A 12185-nucleotide genomic window follows, 5' to 3' on the forward strand; every position below is an offset into this window, starting at 1 on the left:
GGAATTTTACTTGGTGCCTCAAACCATCTCATTCATTGTATCAAACACGGACAAGAGCAAGCAAATTTAAATCCATTGACAATTTTTTTTTTCCCTACATTATCAACGCCTAATATAGGGTGGAGAAATCACAAATACAATTTTAAGATAATGGGTATGAAATTTTGTGGAAAACCATTGCCCTAAAATTCAGATTTTGGCCTAATTATAGATACAAAACAATTCGTTCCTCGAGGTTAGCATCATACAATACACTCATGTAGCATCACTCCCACACCAAAATTCTAAAAACCTTATATGAGAAAGGAGGTGAAAACAAGGATAGAGACAACGAGTGAAGCGGAGACAAGGGCTGCAAAATCCTAATTCCTTATATCTACATCCCCAAAGAGACAGGAGGAGAAACCAAACATAAAGGCTTGAAAGATGGAGAAGAGGGTGCGAAAGAAGGGCTAATAAGAAGAGATGGTGTTTCTAGAGGCTTTCTTTAGAAAATGACTTCATTTTTCTGATTTGTCAAAACTCAAGGACGATAATCAAAATTGAAGATCATCAGTAATATCATAGATTTTTCATCTGTCCCTTTTTGTTTGCCTCATTTGACTTTCCATGTTCTCCAAGTCATGTCTTTAAACATAACCATCTCCTATTTCATTTATGCAAAAATTATACAAGTAAATGTATGATATTCTAAAAGTACACCTTGATACAGATTCAACAATATCTCACATGACTATATTATTTTTTTACAGATTAGTGATAATTTGTGTCAAATTTTATAAAATTTGACTCATAAAAGTACAATGGATAAACTAGTTAAAAACAGAGGGAGTAATATTTCGCAAATTTCTCTTCATATTTCACACCCCTTTTCCACGTTGGATGAAATTAGACTTCTAGGGACTACCCCCATGTAGAAGTAGAAGGTATATATGGTCAGAAAATCAGGAGCCAGAAAGAGAGGGACAAAGAAAGATCTAGTGATCTAGATGCCTTAAAGTGGGCCATTAGAAGCCAACGTGGAACCAATAGAGTCCTCAACAACCTTATCTTTCCCTCATAATCTAATCTTTACATCATCCAACTCTGATATCTTAAACCATTTCCTCCAAATTTCTTCATCACTTAACAACCTTATACTTTCTTTCCCACCCACAAATAATTCACAAGAGCAACAAAAATAAGGAGAGAGAAAGAGAGAGGTGAAGGCGAGCTGGTTGTAAGTGACTTATGAGTGTGTGCGCGATAACGAAAATGGCATCTACTGGATGCTTCTTACACCACCATGCAGCCAGCACTGGCCTAGCTGCTGGCAGAAGCTCGGCCATGCAGCAATACCAGGTTGCAAGCATTAAGCCTAACCAGATCGTCTGCAAGGCTCAGAAGCAGGAAGACGAGGTTATTGCCATCAACGACGGTGTGTCGAGGCGATTGGCCCTCACTGCTCTCATTGGTGCTGCTGCTGTTGGCTCTAAGGTTTCCCCTGCTGATGCAGCCTATGGTGAAGCAGGTAATTACTTTTTTTTTTTTTTTTTTTAATACACGGTAAGATACGGGGGGATGCCCCTCCTATTACAAGAGGGGTGGGGTGAGGATCGAACCCAGGTCACTCTTGGGGGAGATAACCGTCCCTCCACTCCTTGATCCTCGGTAATTACTTTACTTGTGTGCTCTTCAAAAAACTGATTTCTTTTGGAATCATTTTCAGTTTTCCAACTTTATAGTTTACATCAATGATGAATTTAGGTACTTTTATAATGGTATACTTGACACATAAAAGAATAACGACTTATGAAAAGTCCTCTGATTGTATTACAGTAACAGATCAATGGGTTTATATTGTCATATGGAGATGTATCCTTCTTACATAGATCCACCCATGTTAACCATGAAGGTGTTCATAAAGAAGATTTATATATGCTATACAAAAATATAATTGAAGTTTTCAGAAAAGCTGGATTAAACAACTCAAGTTGATACCAGACAAAAATTAACTTAAAAGATTAACTTAATCTTCATAGTCACAATCTAGTATTAAGTCTGCTGAAGCATCTAGAGCGTTCAAATGTACAACCTTACCCCTTTTAGTCTGCTCAGTGTAAAACTGCAAGCAGCTTTTTTCAGATTCTGATTTACTAGTCTACAATATTGGATTGCAGCCAATGTATTCGGGAAGCCAAAGACTAACACCGAATTCATGCCCTACAACGGTGATGGATTCAAGTTGTTGGTTCCTTCAAAATGGAACCCGAGCAGAGAGGTAGAGTACCCAGGTCAAGTTTTGAGGTTCGAGGACAACTTCGATGCCACCAGCAATTTAGCTGTCATGGTCACCCCCACTGACAAGAAATCCATCACAGACTATGGTTCCCCTGAGCAATTCCTTTCCCAAGTAATTTCACCTTTTTGCAACATTACATTAGCCTCCTAGCACTATTGTTCCATTTCTGTACCTGATTCTGAAAACAAAACTTAATTCATGTTTTTGTTACTACAGGTGGACTACTTGTTGGGCAAACAAGCCTATTTCGGACAGACAGATTCTGAGGTAATCCTTCATCATTGCAGACTACTGCTTTGCTAACATATTTTCTTTTCTACGAATCTTAAATGGCATGTTCTCAGTGGTACACAGTAATCGAACCCTAAATTTTATGAAATATTCTCCATGCATGCACAAATTCGAGAGCTTAAACATGTTATTTTCCCTGGATAACAAGAGCTAAGAATAAGTTTTCAAACTGAATAAATTATTTCCTAACACAAATTAATCTGAGAAAAAAACATATATTGGCTGTTTTTTGGAGTTCTAACCTAGTTTTTCATGGACAAAAAGGAGGAACCATATTCTAAGTACCATTTGGTAATTTTTTTGTGAGCAGGGTGGTTTCGACTCAGGTGTTGTTGCAAGTGCAAATGTCCTTGAAAGCAGCACCCCAGTGATTGATGGGAAACAATACTACAGCATCACTGTGTTGACAAGAACAGCCGATGGTGATGAGGGTGGCAAACACCAAGTAATTACAGCCACTGTCAAGGATGGTAAGCTTTACATCTGCAAGGCTCAGGCTGGAGACAAGAGATGGTTCAAGGGTGCTAGGAAGTTTGTCGAGAATGCTGTCAGTTCTTTCAGTGTTGCTTAAATAATGTAACTGATTCAGAGATTTCTATTGTAAATCAACTTCTCTACTTATTTTGGGCTTTCTAGTTTTTTTCTTGCTGATGTTGCCTAGGGGGAGAAGGTTCTATACATAAACACCGGATTTTCAAATTGCAAATAGCATATAATGGTTTAAGATACATCTCTCTCTGTCGTCTCCTCTCTTAGACCACCCACATTCAGTCACCACAACTTCCTGAAATCATGCTCTTACAGGCACATAGGCATAGAATTCTAAAAATTAAGGTTGGAAGCGAGGAAGGATGCAAGCACCCATTTCAGTCATCTCGGCCCCTCAGCAGTGCAGCAATAGGGCGTGTGAACCAAAAACCTATAATAGATACGAGTATTGAGAAAACTCATGCGCAAAAAATCTCAAATATCCTTGAGACCTTGATCAATTATCACTATAATTAAGAACCAGAATTGCAATAGATTCAATTTGACCCAAAAATTAATGCGACAATTGTGACCAATAAATACTAATTATCATGTTAAGCTACATAGACTCCAATCAACCCAAACTGAATTTAAATGACACATCACTCGAATATGATCCAAAACAAACTAACCTAAACCAAACCAGAGTTGTACCACCTACTTGTAACCTCTATGCTCATTGACTTATATTTTTTACTGCTGTGCCTGACAGCCATGGCACCTCAGACATTTGTCACAACTCGTGTGAGTAACAAAGTGTTGAGAGGTGTTGTATAATGGTGTACCCAGAACGGCAATGAGTCCTACAAATTCAGATTGGCTAATCGTAAAAATGGAACATATCTAGACTTAACAAGGGCCAAGCTTATGACTTTGGCAGGGTTTGTACCCAGTTTTTGTTAGCACAATATATAATTTCATGAAGACCAAGAAGTTTAAGCTGTAATGACTATTATTTGAACATCATCATCACCATCTCATGCAATTGCCCCCAACACGATGGCAGCCATTGTGCATTCTGTCGGCAAGAAACAGAGTTCCTACGCATCTACATAGAGACTAAATCTACAAGAACCAGCTGCACTATTAATATTCTAACAGAGAAACGGAATTCCTGCAAATCGGTGCAGTCTCCCATTAGAGAATGCTAAGAAAAATCATATGGATCAATCCAACTGAAAGACCTTTAATATAAAGAGATAATGAATACATTTGATCAATTGATCCTAGACCCAATTTAGCTACAAGTGTGCCCTTTTCAGTTCTGAATTCCTTTTTTTAAAATATAAAAAAAAATATAAAACAGTTCAGAGGTTTTAAAATTAACATTGATAATGAAGTCTAACAGAAATTGTGTGTTATATCTTTTTTCCATTTGTTCACTAAAAGAATTATCAGCACATTAAGGGAAAAAAGGATTTCAGAATCCAAAATGAACCAGACGTCAAAACAATTGTCATAAAAACAACATAATCCTCATTTTATCACCATGAATATTCACTTGAGACAAGTCAAAGGAAAATTTACAAGAATAGAAATAAATTCAAAGGTAACGTGCCTCGTTTTCAATTGGCTCTATGTAGGAAAGCTTTCATAATTTTCCATTGCATTGATGGGTGCCATTGCTCTGACAAACACTACGCCTCATATTTGCTCCATTCAAGCCCCATATCCGTATTGTACGGTCATCACTGGCTGTAGCTAACATGTGGTGGTCCACTGGATTCCAACTAACACAGTTGACAACTCCAGAGTGACCTGGCAATATATCTACAAGTTGTCCTGAACTTCGATGCCATATAAAAACCTACAGATATATTTAAGAATATTAATATCGTCTTACATCAGATCAAGCAGTAAATAAGAGTTCAAGTACAGCAACTCCTAAGTATATAATACCCACTAGAACAGTTTCCTCTGATATTATCTATAAGCATCCTCATTATTGTAAATTATATAGAGGTCAGAATAGGGACAGAAACCATCTATGGAGGAGCTATGGGAAACAAATTTAACAAAAGCATGAATGGAAATACTATGAAAATTAGCAAATCCAACATTTTCAGTCAGCCAAAAACACAAGCCGAACAAACAACAAAAGCACATAACTACGAAGAATATGAGATATTGCAGCCTGACTTGATGAAATAACACAACCTTATAAAGCAAACAATGATGCTTATAATCTTCGCAGATACATCATGGAGCCAGTACAAAAACTGCACTTTCTTGCTAAATTGTGATATTTCAACGAGTACAAGAATAACATTTCTCAAAATGCTAGTTACGCAAGACACATTAACCAAAATAAGCATCAGCATCACTTCACAACCTTTTGAGTGCATCAGCAGCACGCTTGGAGTACTACTATAGGACAAGGTAAAGGTTATAATAAAGAAGCTCAATCAAAAATAAAATTTACCGATCTCTTAATTAACCAGGATTCAGTAGCACTTTTGTGGATAACCAATAGTAGAAATACTACAGAGAGGGCAATTATATATAGACCTTCAATAACTAAATTAAAATAAAGTAAAAACAGCAGAAAAGAGAGCACACCTGTGAATCTTCACTCCCACTGGCTATGAAAGATTGTTCTAGCCCACCAAAGCAAGACCTTACCACAAACCTGGACCTTTTATGGCCTTTGTACTTGGCTACAAGCTTAATATCACCATCTATGGTCCAGAGATGGATTTCTTGGTCAAGAAGATTAACCAATATAAATTTCCCATCATTTGAGAGGGAAAACGAAGTTATAACTTGGTCCTCCTCAATCAACCTCTCAAATTGTGTTTCTCTGTCCAAGAGTAGAATTGCTGCTTCTCTGCATATACTTATGATTTGTTTTCCGTCATGAGTTATTTCCAAATCTGAAATTTTAACTGTTCGATGTCCCTTCCAACACTCCAGTTCTTTTCCATTCAGATCCCACATGCCTATGCTTTTATCCGAAAAGCCAGCAAAGACAGACTCCCCATCAGGAGACCATGCACAGGAGACAACAGGAATCCCAGCCTTCTCATAGACTTGAAGACATTCACCAGATAATACATCCCACCGCCGCACCGTCTCCTCTGCCCCACAGGTGAGAAGCTGCTGATCATCTGGGCTCCACGAAACTTGAGAAACTGGTCTTTGGTGGCCACATAATCGATGCTTAAGCGCAACTTCACCATTTACGCCGACCTACATCAATTAATAATACTTACCTATGTTACACAGACAAGACTCACAGAAATATGAATTTTAAGTATAGGTGTAAGTGTCAGACATGCCAAGGTACAGAATATCAGAAACAAAGAGCCTATTGTGGGGTTACACATTCATAAAACAAGTTCCTGATTCTAAAAGATTTTAGTTTTACATGTGTTCACACTATACATACACAAGCATTTAGGCTTGACTTGTTTGCTAGTTTTGGTAACACCCCCTTTTGAATTCATTTTGGTAACTCACAGGATAAAGCCCACATCTTACACATAAGAAAATCAAGTTGGGTCATTTGACTATCTGACACCCAACTCCTTGCCCATAACAGTAGAGAGAGAGAGAGAGAGAGGCAGCTTACCTCCCATATTATAGCTGATCGATCCTTAGATGCTGATGCTAAATATTTCCCTTTATGAGAAAATTGCAAGCACCATACTTCATCTTGATGCCCTTCTAAAATCTGCTCATATAACATTCAACAGATCCATAAATTTCAGATCACGACATCGGATAAAGAAGGCTATCAGTCACATCTAAATGAGCAATCACAAGAGTGCCAAAATGTCATTCTCTCAAACAGGGGAGAAGAACACACCCCAGACAGGGGAGAAGATGGGGATCTAAAACCACAAGCAGATCAGTGATATATTCAGAAACTAAGAGACCACACCAAGTATAAAGTATGATCAGCTGATCACATAAGATGACATATATGCAAAAAATCCTATTCTCTATCTAAAAAAAAATCAAATTTTACATTTTTACCTGAGCCATTTGTATGTTGGACATTAACATGTAGCTATGTTTAACAAATGAGAATTAACCAAAATTATATAAGTCAACCAAATATGTAGATCTGCATTTGGGTTGGAGCAACAAGGGAAAGGGAGAACATAAAGTGACAAGTACTATATGTCAACAATAATACTTCAAGCTTGAGAATAAAAAAGGTAAACCTTGAATCTCAGAAATACGACAGGCATCCTCTATAAGATGCATTACACTCCATCAATGATTAAATGTAAAAAAAATACTTGAATTTGTGTCCCAATCTTTACATAAACTTCAACAACCCATTGTTCAATGTGATCATCTTCAATCTAATCCCTCATTTTCATACAAAGAGTTGCTGAAGCTCCGAGACAGAAGTCACAGGACTGCATTAAAGTCAAACTAGCTTCTACACAGGAGCTCTAAACCTCTTCAACTAGGTAACAACCCAAAACTTTTCACTTAAGCTCACACCCAGATAAACATCAGTACCAAGATGTGACTGGCACCACAGTAGGAATATAAACAATATGTCTTGATCTTGATACCAGATTGCCAGCAAAAAAAATTACAAAAAGAAAATAAAATTGGAAGAGATTTACCAGTGGATGGAAGACAGGTAATACAGCACCTGGCTACGGCTAGGTTAGAAGGGAATGGGAGGAAAAAAAAAATTGAATGAAAGCTAACACATAGCAGATGGAGAAGGCAATTAAAGGGAATCTAACCGTCAACTGGTTAAGAAAGATTAGCGAGTCCATTGATTTTTAGTTCATAAAAAGATCAATAAAACTAAATGATATCAGGTCCATAACCTGATAAATAAACCCATGCAACTGCCAGAATACTAGAATTAAATTCCTCTTTTCCGTTGGATTACTTGGGAGATAAAGGAAGTGAAAAGGTTTATGAAAGTTGATGTATGAGACTTCATGAGAGGGGTGATGAGGGCAAAGTAAACATGACAGCTTGATAAGTAAATCACACAAACCATTGATAATCTTATTAGGTGAAGCCTCATTAGTAGGATATGGGATTCCAGTTTGTTATTAGTAAGCATGTCAAAGCTGAATCGCTGGTATAGTAATTTAATGGTAATGGCAATTGAAGAAAGAGAGAAGATGAAAGTCTTGTGCACTAAGAAAAATTTTAGAAGGAATAAACCAATATTGTTACTTCAAAAAAAAAGGGATTTTGAACTAGACCCACTCTAACGCCTTTAAATAAGAGATGGTAATGATGCTGACATATAAAAACTATATCACTAAAAGTAGGCTGATTTGAGGCAAAATACCAATTTACTATCTAACCAAAGAAAAAAGAAACACAAAGCAATGACTATTTAGTATGTAGAGAGCCCAATTTCACAGAGAAAAAGGAGGACAGGAAAGGGGGGGAGCTAAGCAAAAAGGAGGAACTTCGAAATAGGTACGAACCTGCAAAGTACGACTAGGAATATTGTCTCTTCCACAGTGATGGTCGGCATACAATGACATCTCCCTGTCAGAAGAGTTGTGATATATGCAGGTCCCACGCTGCAAATTCAAGGCTTGTTCTACTAGATATTCCAACCTTCTGGAAGGAACCATTATTGTGGGAGGAAGTAATTTCTGCAGTTCATTAAGAACTTCTGAACGAGATTTTCCTTTCAGCGAATCCTTGCGAGCACATCCATTCTCACTCTGCGGAAGATAAAGAATACAAGAAGAAAGTTCATGTAGTCTGCTTGTCTTGATATGTAGAGGTGAAATCTCCGTCCTCAATGTCTTTAGAGCATCCATTGTCTTTCCATCATCTAAAAGCTCGAAAAATTTCTGCTCCAAGATTAAAAATTTGGCTGATTTTATTATAGTTTCATCCTCTAAACCAATGCTTTGCAATATCGAGGCACTTTCATCCCACCTCCCATCAAGAACATGCTGCATAAGCAAGTTTACTGCAGCAGAGTGCAATGGTATACCAGATTCTTCCTCAAGGCACGCACCAGTACGTTCATAACCAAGAGCATACAAAGCACCAGCTATAAGTCTTACAAATTCTAGCCTTTTGATCACCCCTCTTGAACCAATCACTTCTTCTTCCCCTTGGCATTGTATAGGTCGGGCCATCAAATCCCTCGAAGAGCCAGTAGCAACGGTTTCTTCAGCTCTTAAGCTACTTGAAAGACTGCTAGATCCTGCACAAGATAATCTCAGCCGCTTTGAGGGTGGTTGGCCATCCTCTACACCTCCCATGAAAAGTACAAGTCAGCCCATACATATACCTAAAGAGCAACCTATATTGACCAAAAGTTGTTGTAGCCCCTGCATAACATCATCTTTGGACTGTTACCAAAAGAATCAGAAACCATTGGCTTATCTTCCCCCCTTTCCACATAATTAAAGAAGATAAAGTTAGGGGCAAACACAAAAGAGAACATGAGAGATATTATTTCTGTATGGCCGATCAATGCTATTATAACACATAATAGCATCAAAAACAGCCATAAGTCACAGTCATCACTGATATGTCCACACTCCACAAGACCAAAGGCGGATTAAACCAATGGACACCATCACCAACCATGTGGAGCTGAGCACATGAATCTTCCAATTATAACAGCAACAAGTACACAAATCTTCCATTAAGGAAATATAATACTACGTACAATCAAGATATTGAATCGTAGAAGCTAAACTACATTACTTCTCGACAGCACAGAGGAGATAAAGGCATAAAAAACATGGTCTTCATGGCACATTTCATTTAATTCTCCACAAAGTTTAGCGCTTACACATTGCGACTTCATGGGTTTGTTTCGCTAAGCAATAAACTAAATAAAAACAATAATGAATAGCAACAATACATGCCACACTTCAACAAATAATAAAAACAAAATAATAAACAAACCAATCCCCCTTCTAACTAAGAATATGGGATTAATAGAAAGCATATACTCTAATTAACTGAAATTAAAATAATAAACAATTATTGTAAGCAAAATGGCAAACTAATTTCTCATTAAATGCTTTCATCTCCTTCCATCCATCAATGAAACTGGATACGAGGGACAAACCCGAACTGATCGAACCCGACTTTACAAGCTTGAGTCAAGTGAATAAGCTCGAAATTGATGGGGTGATCGGTTAAGGTCTTTTATAGTTATTGTATTTCTTTTTTTTAATTCTTAACCATAATCACATGAACTCCTAAAAATTTCCAAATGATTGCTTTTTACACAACCAAGAACTACTAAAACCAACCAAATAAGAACACGAGTATTGAAATGAAAGACAATTACTATAAACTTATCAAATTCCATATTCCAATCAAACAAACCGATCAATCAATTAAATCTTTTCTTCAAAAATCTGTCAAGAATCATACCAAAAAGCTGAAATTAAAGTTCTTTTACTAATCAAGAACCCTAATTTGGGGGTTACTTTATAGCATCAAAATCAAAGATTGAAAACACTAACCGCAAAAAATCAATCGATGTCGGCCAAATTAACTCAGAAATTGTCCCCAATTAATCACCGAAATCAATCCAGCAATCACCTAATCATCGAATTACAAAATTGAGGGATCAATAGAAATGGCAAATTGAACAAAGAATCGGCAAGTGAAAAATATCAAATTGTTAAAGATTTAAAAAGTGATTAGATAGAACTGGAAAAATCAACAAACCTTGAAAGAAGAGAGAGAAAGAGGAGAGAGAAAGAGAGACACGACAGTAGAGAAGATGAGGGTTAGTTTTGCATTGCAAAGTGCTACTACTATTTTCTGGGCTGAAACTCCTAAACAAGTATGCATTTCATTCTTTTCCCCTTTTTATTTACTTCTTATTTTTGATAAATAAAAATATAACTTTAAATAATGCGAAATTAACTTTAAATGAAACAGAGTACTTAATATTATCATAACTTCGAAAGCACCCAATCATAGATCAACCCAAGCATGAACTGACTTGATAATTGATACAAATTTAGACTAGCTTACATCTGATTGAACCGATTTAAAATAAGATTGATTCGAGCTGTGATTCTTGTGAGGGGATTTTATCAACTAAATCCATGAGGAGTAGTATGCCAAAAGGCCCATAATGAGTTAATGTTTTCAACTTATAAGCTAACTTACAATATTGTTCAAATAATTGGGGCAAATTAAGGTTGGTTGTAAGACTTGTAACACTAATAATTTTGTTGAAAATTGTTTGATAATAATAACAAAACACACTTTATGTATAATAAGTAACAAGTCTACATGTCAAGTTTCCCATCAATATAGTGAATTTGATATGAGTTTCCTCAAATCAAGCAACTTATAGTGGAAAGTGTTAAACTATAAAATGATTAAGAAAAAAAAATTAAACGAGTTTACTTTGGCATGCGGGATTGAATGTTTGTTCAACAAAAAAATGTGTGGTAAGACTGGTAAGTGATAACTACTCGATTTAAGAGAAGATACTAGGTTGTTAAGACAAATTGATGGGAATTTGGAGAAATGGAGAATCATCGGCAATATTGGTAAAGGATCAGACTTGACTCGCAATTTAAATGACATACATTAACAAGTTAAACAATGTCATTCCCTTACTATGAAATTAAATTGAATCTTGATTAATGTCAAAGAATGATTTCAATTTTAATTATATGTCAAAGAATGCAATGATGCATAAGTCATATGGTTCTCATATACAACAAAGATGACATGCTCCTTAGTGCAAATCTATGAAGTATCCATGTAATTAGAGTTATTGTTTATTATGAGTGCACTGATGTATAGTAGTCTACAAATATACACATTCGTTTTCAAGAGGTTACATGCTAGCATACACCACAATCAAGTGTGCTTAGTTGGAGTGGTATTAGGATGGGACAATGGGAGACTTATTATGCAATTTTTATCCATGGACATGAAGAAGGAAAAGGATGTTTGAAGCAATTATGGTTTACAAAATCATTCAAGCTAACCAAAGTTTAAAATATATATATATATAATTGTAAGTGCTTCTTTCCTACAATATTTGCATTGCTTGCACATTTATTTCTCTATTTATTCAAAGAAGTATAATTACAAAGTTGTTTCGTTGTTCAGAGAAAATTCCATTAACCTAAAGGGA

General features: G+C 36.3%; 2 protein-coding genes across 3 annotated transcripts; one reads left to right on the forward strand and one right to left on the reverse strand.

The window, feature by feature from the left end:
- Positions 1-1106: 1106 nt before the first annotated feature.
- On the forward strand, positions 1107-3300 carry LOC110695099 (oxygen-evolving enhancer protein 2, chloroplastic). Its single transcript, XM_021872310.1, has 4 exons — positions 1107-1510; positions 2160-2392; positions 2498-2548; positions 2883-3300. The coding sequence occupies exons 1-4, from the start codon at positions 1231-1233 to the stop codon at positions 3141-3143; spliced, it is 825 nt and encodes a 274-aa protein (XP_021728002.1). The 5' UTR covers positions 1107-1230; the 3' UTR covers positions 3144-3300.
- A 1218-nt stretch (positions 3301-4518) lies between these two features.
- On the reverse strand, positions 4519-10903 carry LOC110695098 (uncharacterized WD repeat-containing protein C343.04c-like). 2 transcript variants are annotated; one of them, XM_021872308.1, is made up of 6 exons: positions 10751-10903; positions 10543-10621; positions 8521-9387; positions 6672-6773; positions 5660-6289; positions 4519-4907 (listed from the first exon to the last, which is right to left on the reverse strand). In XM_021872308.1, exons 3-6 carry the CDS (start codon positions 9316-9318, stop codon positions 4692-4694), a joined length of 1746 nt encoding a protein of 581 aa, XP_021728000.1. In that variant the 5' UTR covers positions 9319-9387; positions 10543-10621; positions 10751-10903; the 3' UTR covers positions 4519-4691. The 2 variants fall into 2 exon arrangements, with proteins under 2 accessions (XP_021728000.1, XP_021728001.1); XM_021872309.1 differs by having other exon boundaries at positions 8521-9450.
- Between the last annotated feature and the right edge of the window lie 1282 nt (positions 10904-12185).

Source organism: Chenopodium quinoa, unplaced genomic scaffold (genome assembly GCF_001683475.1).
Source record: "Chenopodium quinoa cultivar QQ74 unplaced genomic scaffold, ASM168347v1, whole genome shotgun sequence".
NCBI classification, from domain to species: Eukaryota; Viridiplantae; Streptophyta; class Magnoliopsida; order Caryophyllales; family Amaranthaceae; genus Chenopodium; species Chenopodium quinoa.

Excerpts from the sequence above, each read along its gene's own strand:
- LOC110695098 (XM_021872308.1), bottom strand. The coding sequence starts at position 9,318 with ATGGGAGGTGTAGAGGATGGCCAACCACCCTCAAAGCGGCTGAGATTA. Across the intron at positions 6,774-8,520 it reads TTCCTAGTCGTACTTTGCAG|ATTTTAGAAGGGCATCAAGA; the intron begins GTTCGTACCTAT and ends TTATATGAGCAG. Across the intron at positions 4,908-5,659 it reads GTGGGAGTGAAGATTCACAG|GTTTTTATATGGCATCGAAG; the intron begins GTGTGCTCTCTT and ends ATATATCTGTAG.
- LOC110695099 (XM_021872310.1), top strand. The coding sequence starts at position 1,231 with ATGAGTGTGTGCGCGATAACGAAAATGGCATCTACTGGATGCTTCTTA. Across the intron at positions 2,393-2,497 it reads CTGAGCAATTCCTTTCCCAA|GTGGACTACTTGTTGGGCAA; the intron begins GTAATTTCACCT and ends TTGTTACTACAG. Across the intron at positions 2,549-2,882 it reads TCGGACAGACAGATTCTGAG|GGTGGTTTCGACTCAGGTGT; the intron begins GTAATCCTTCAT and ends TTTTGTGAGCAG.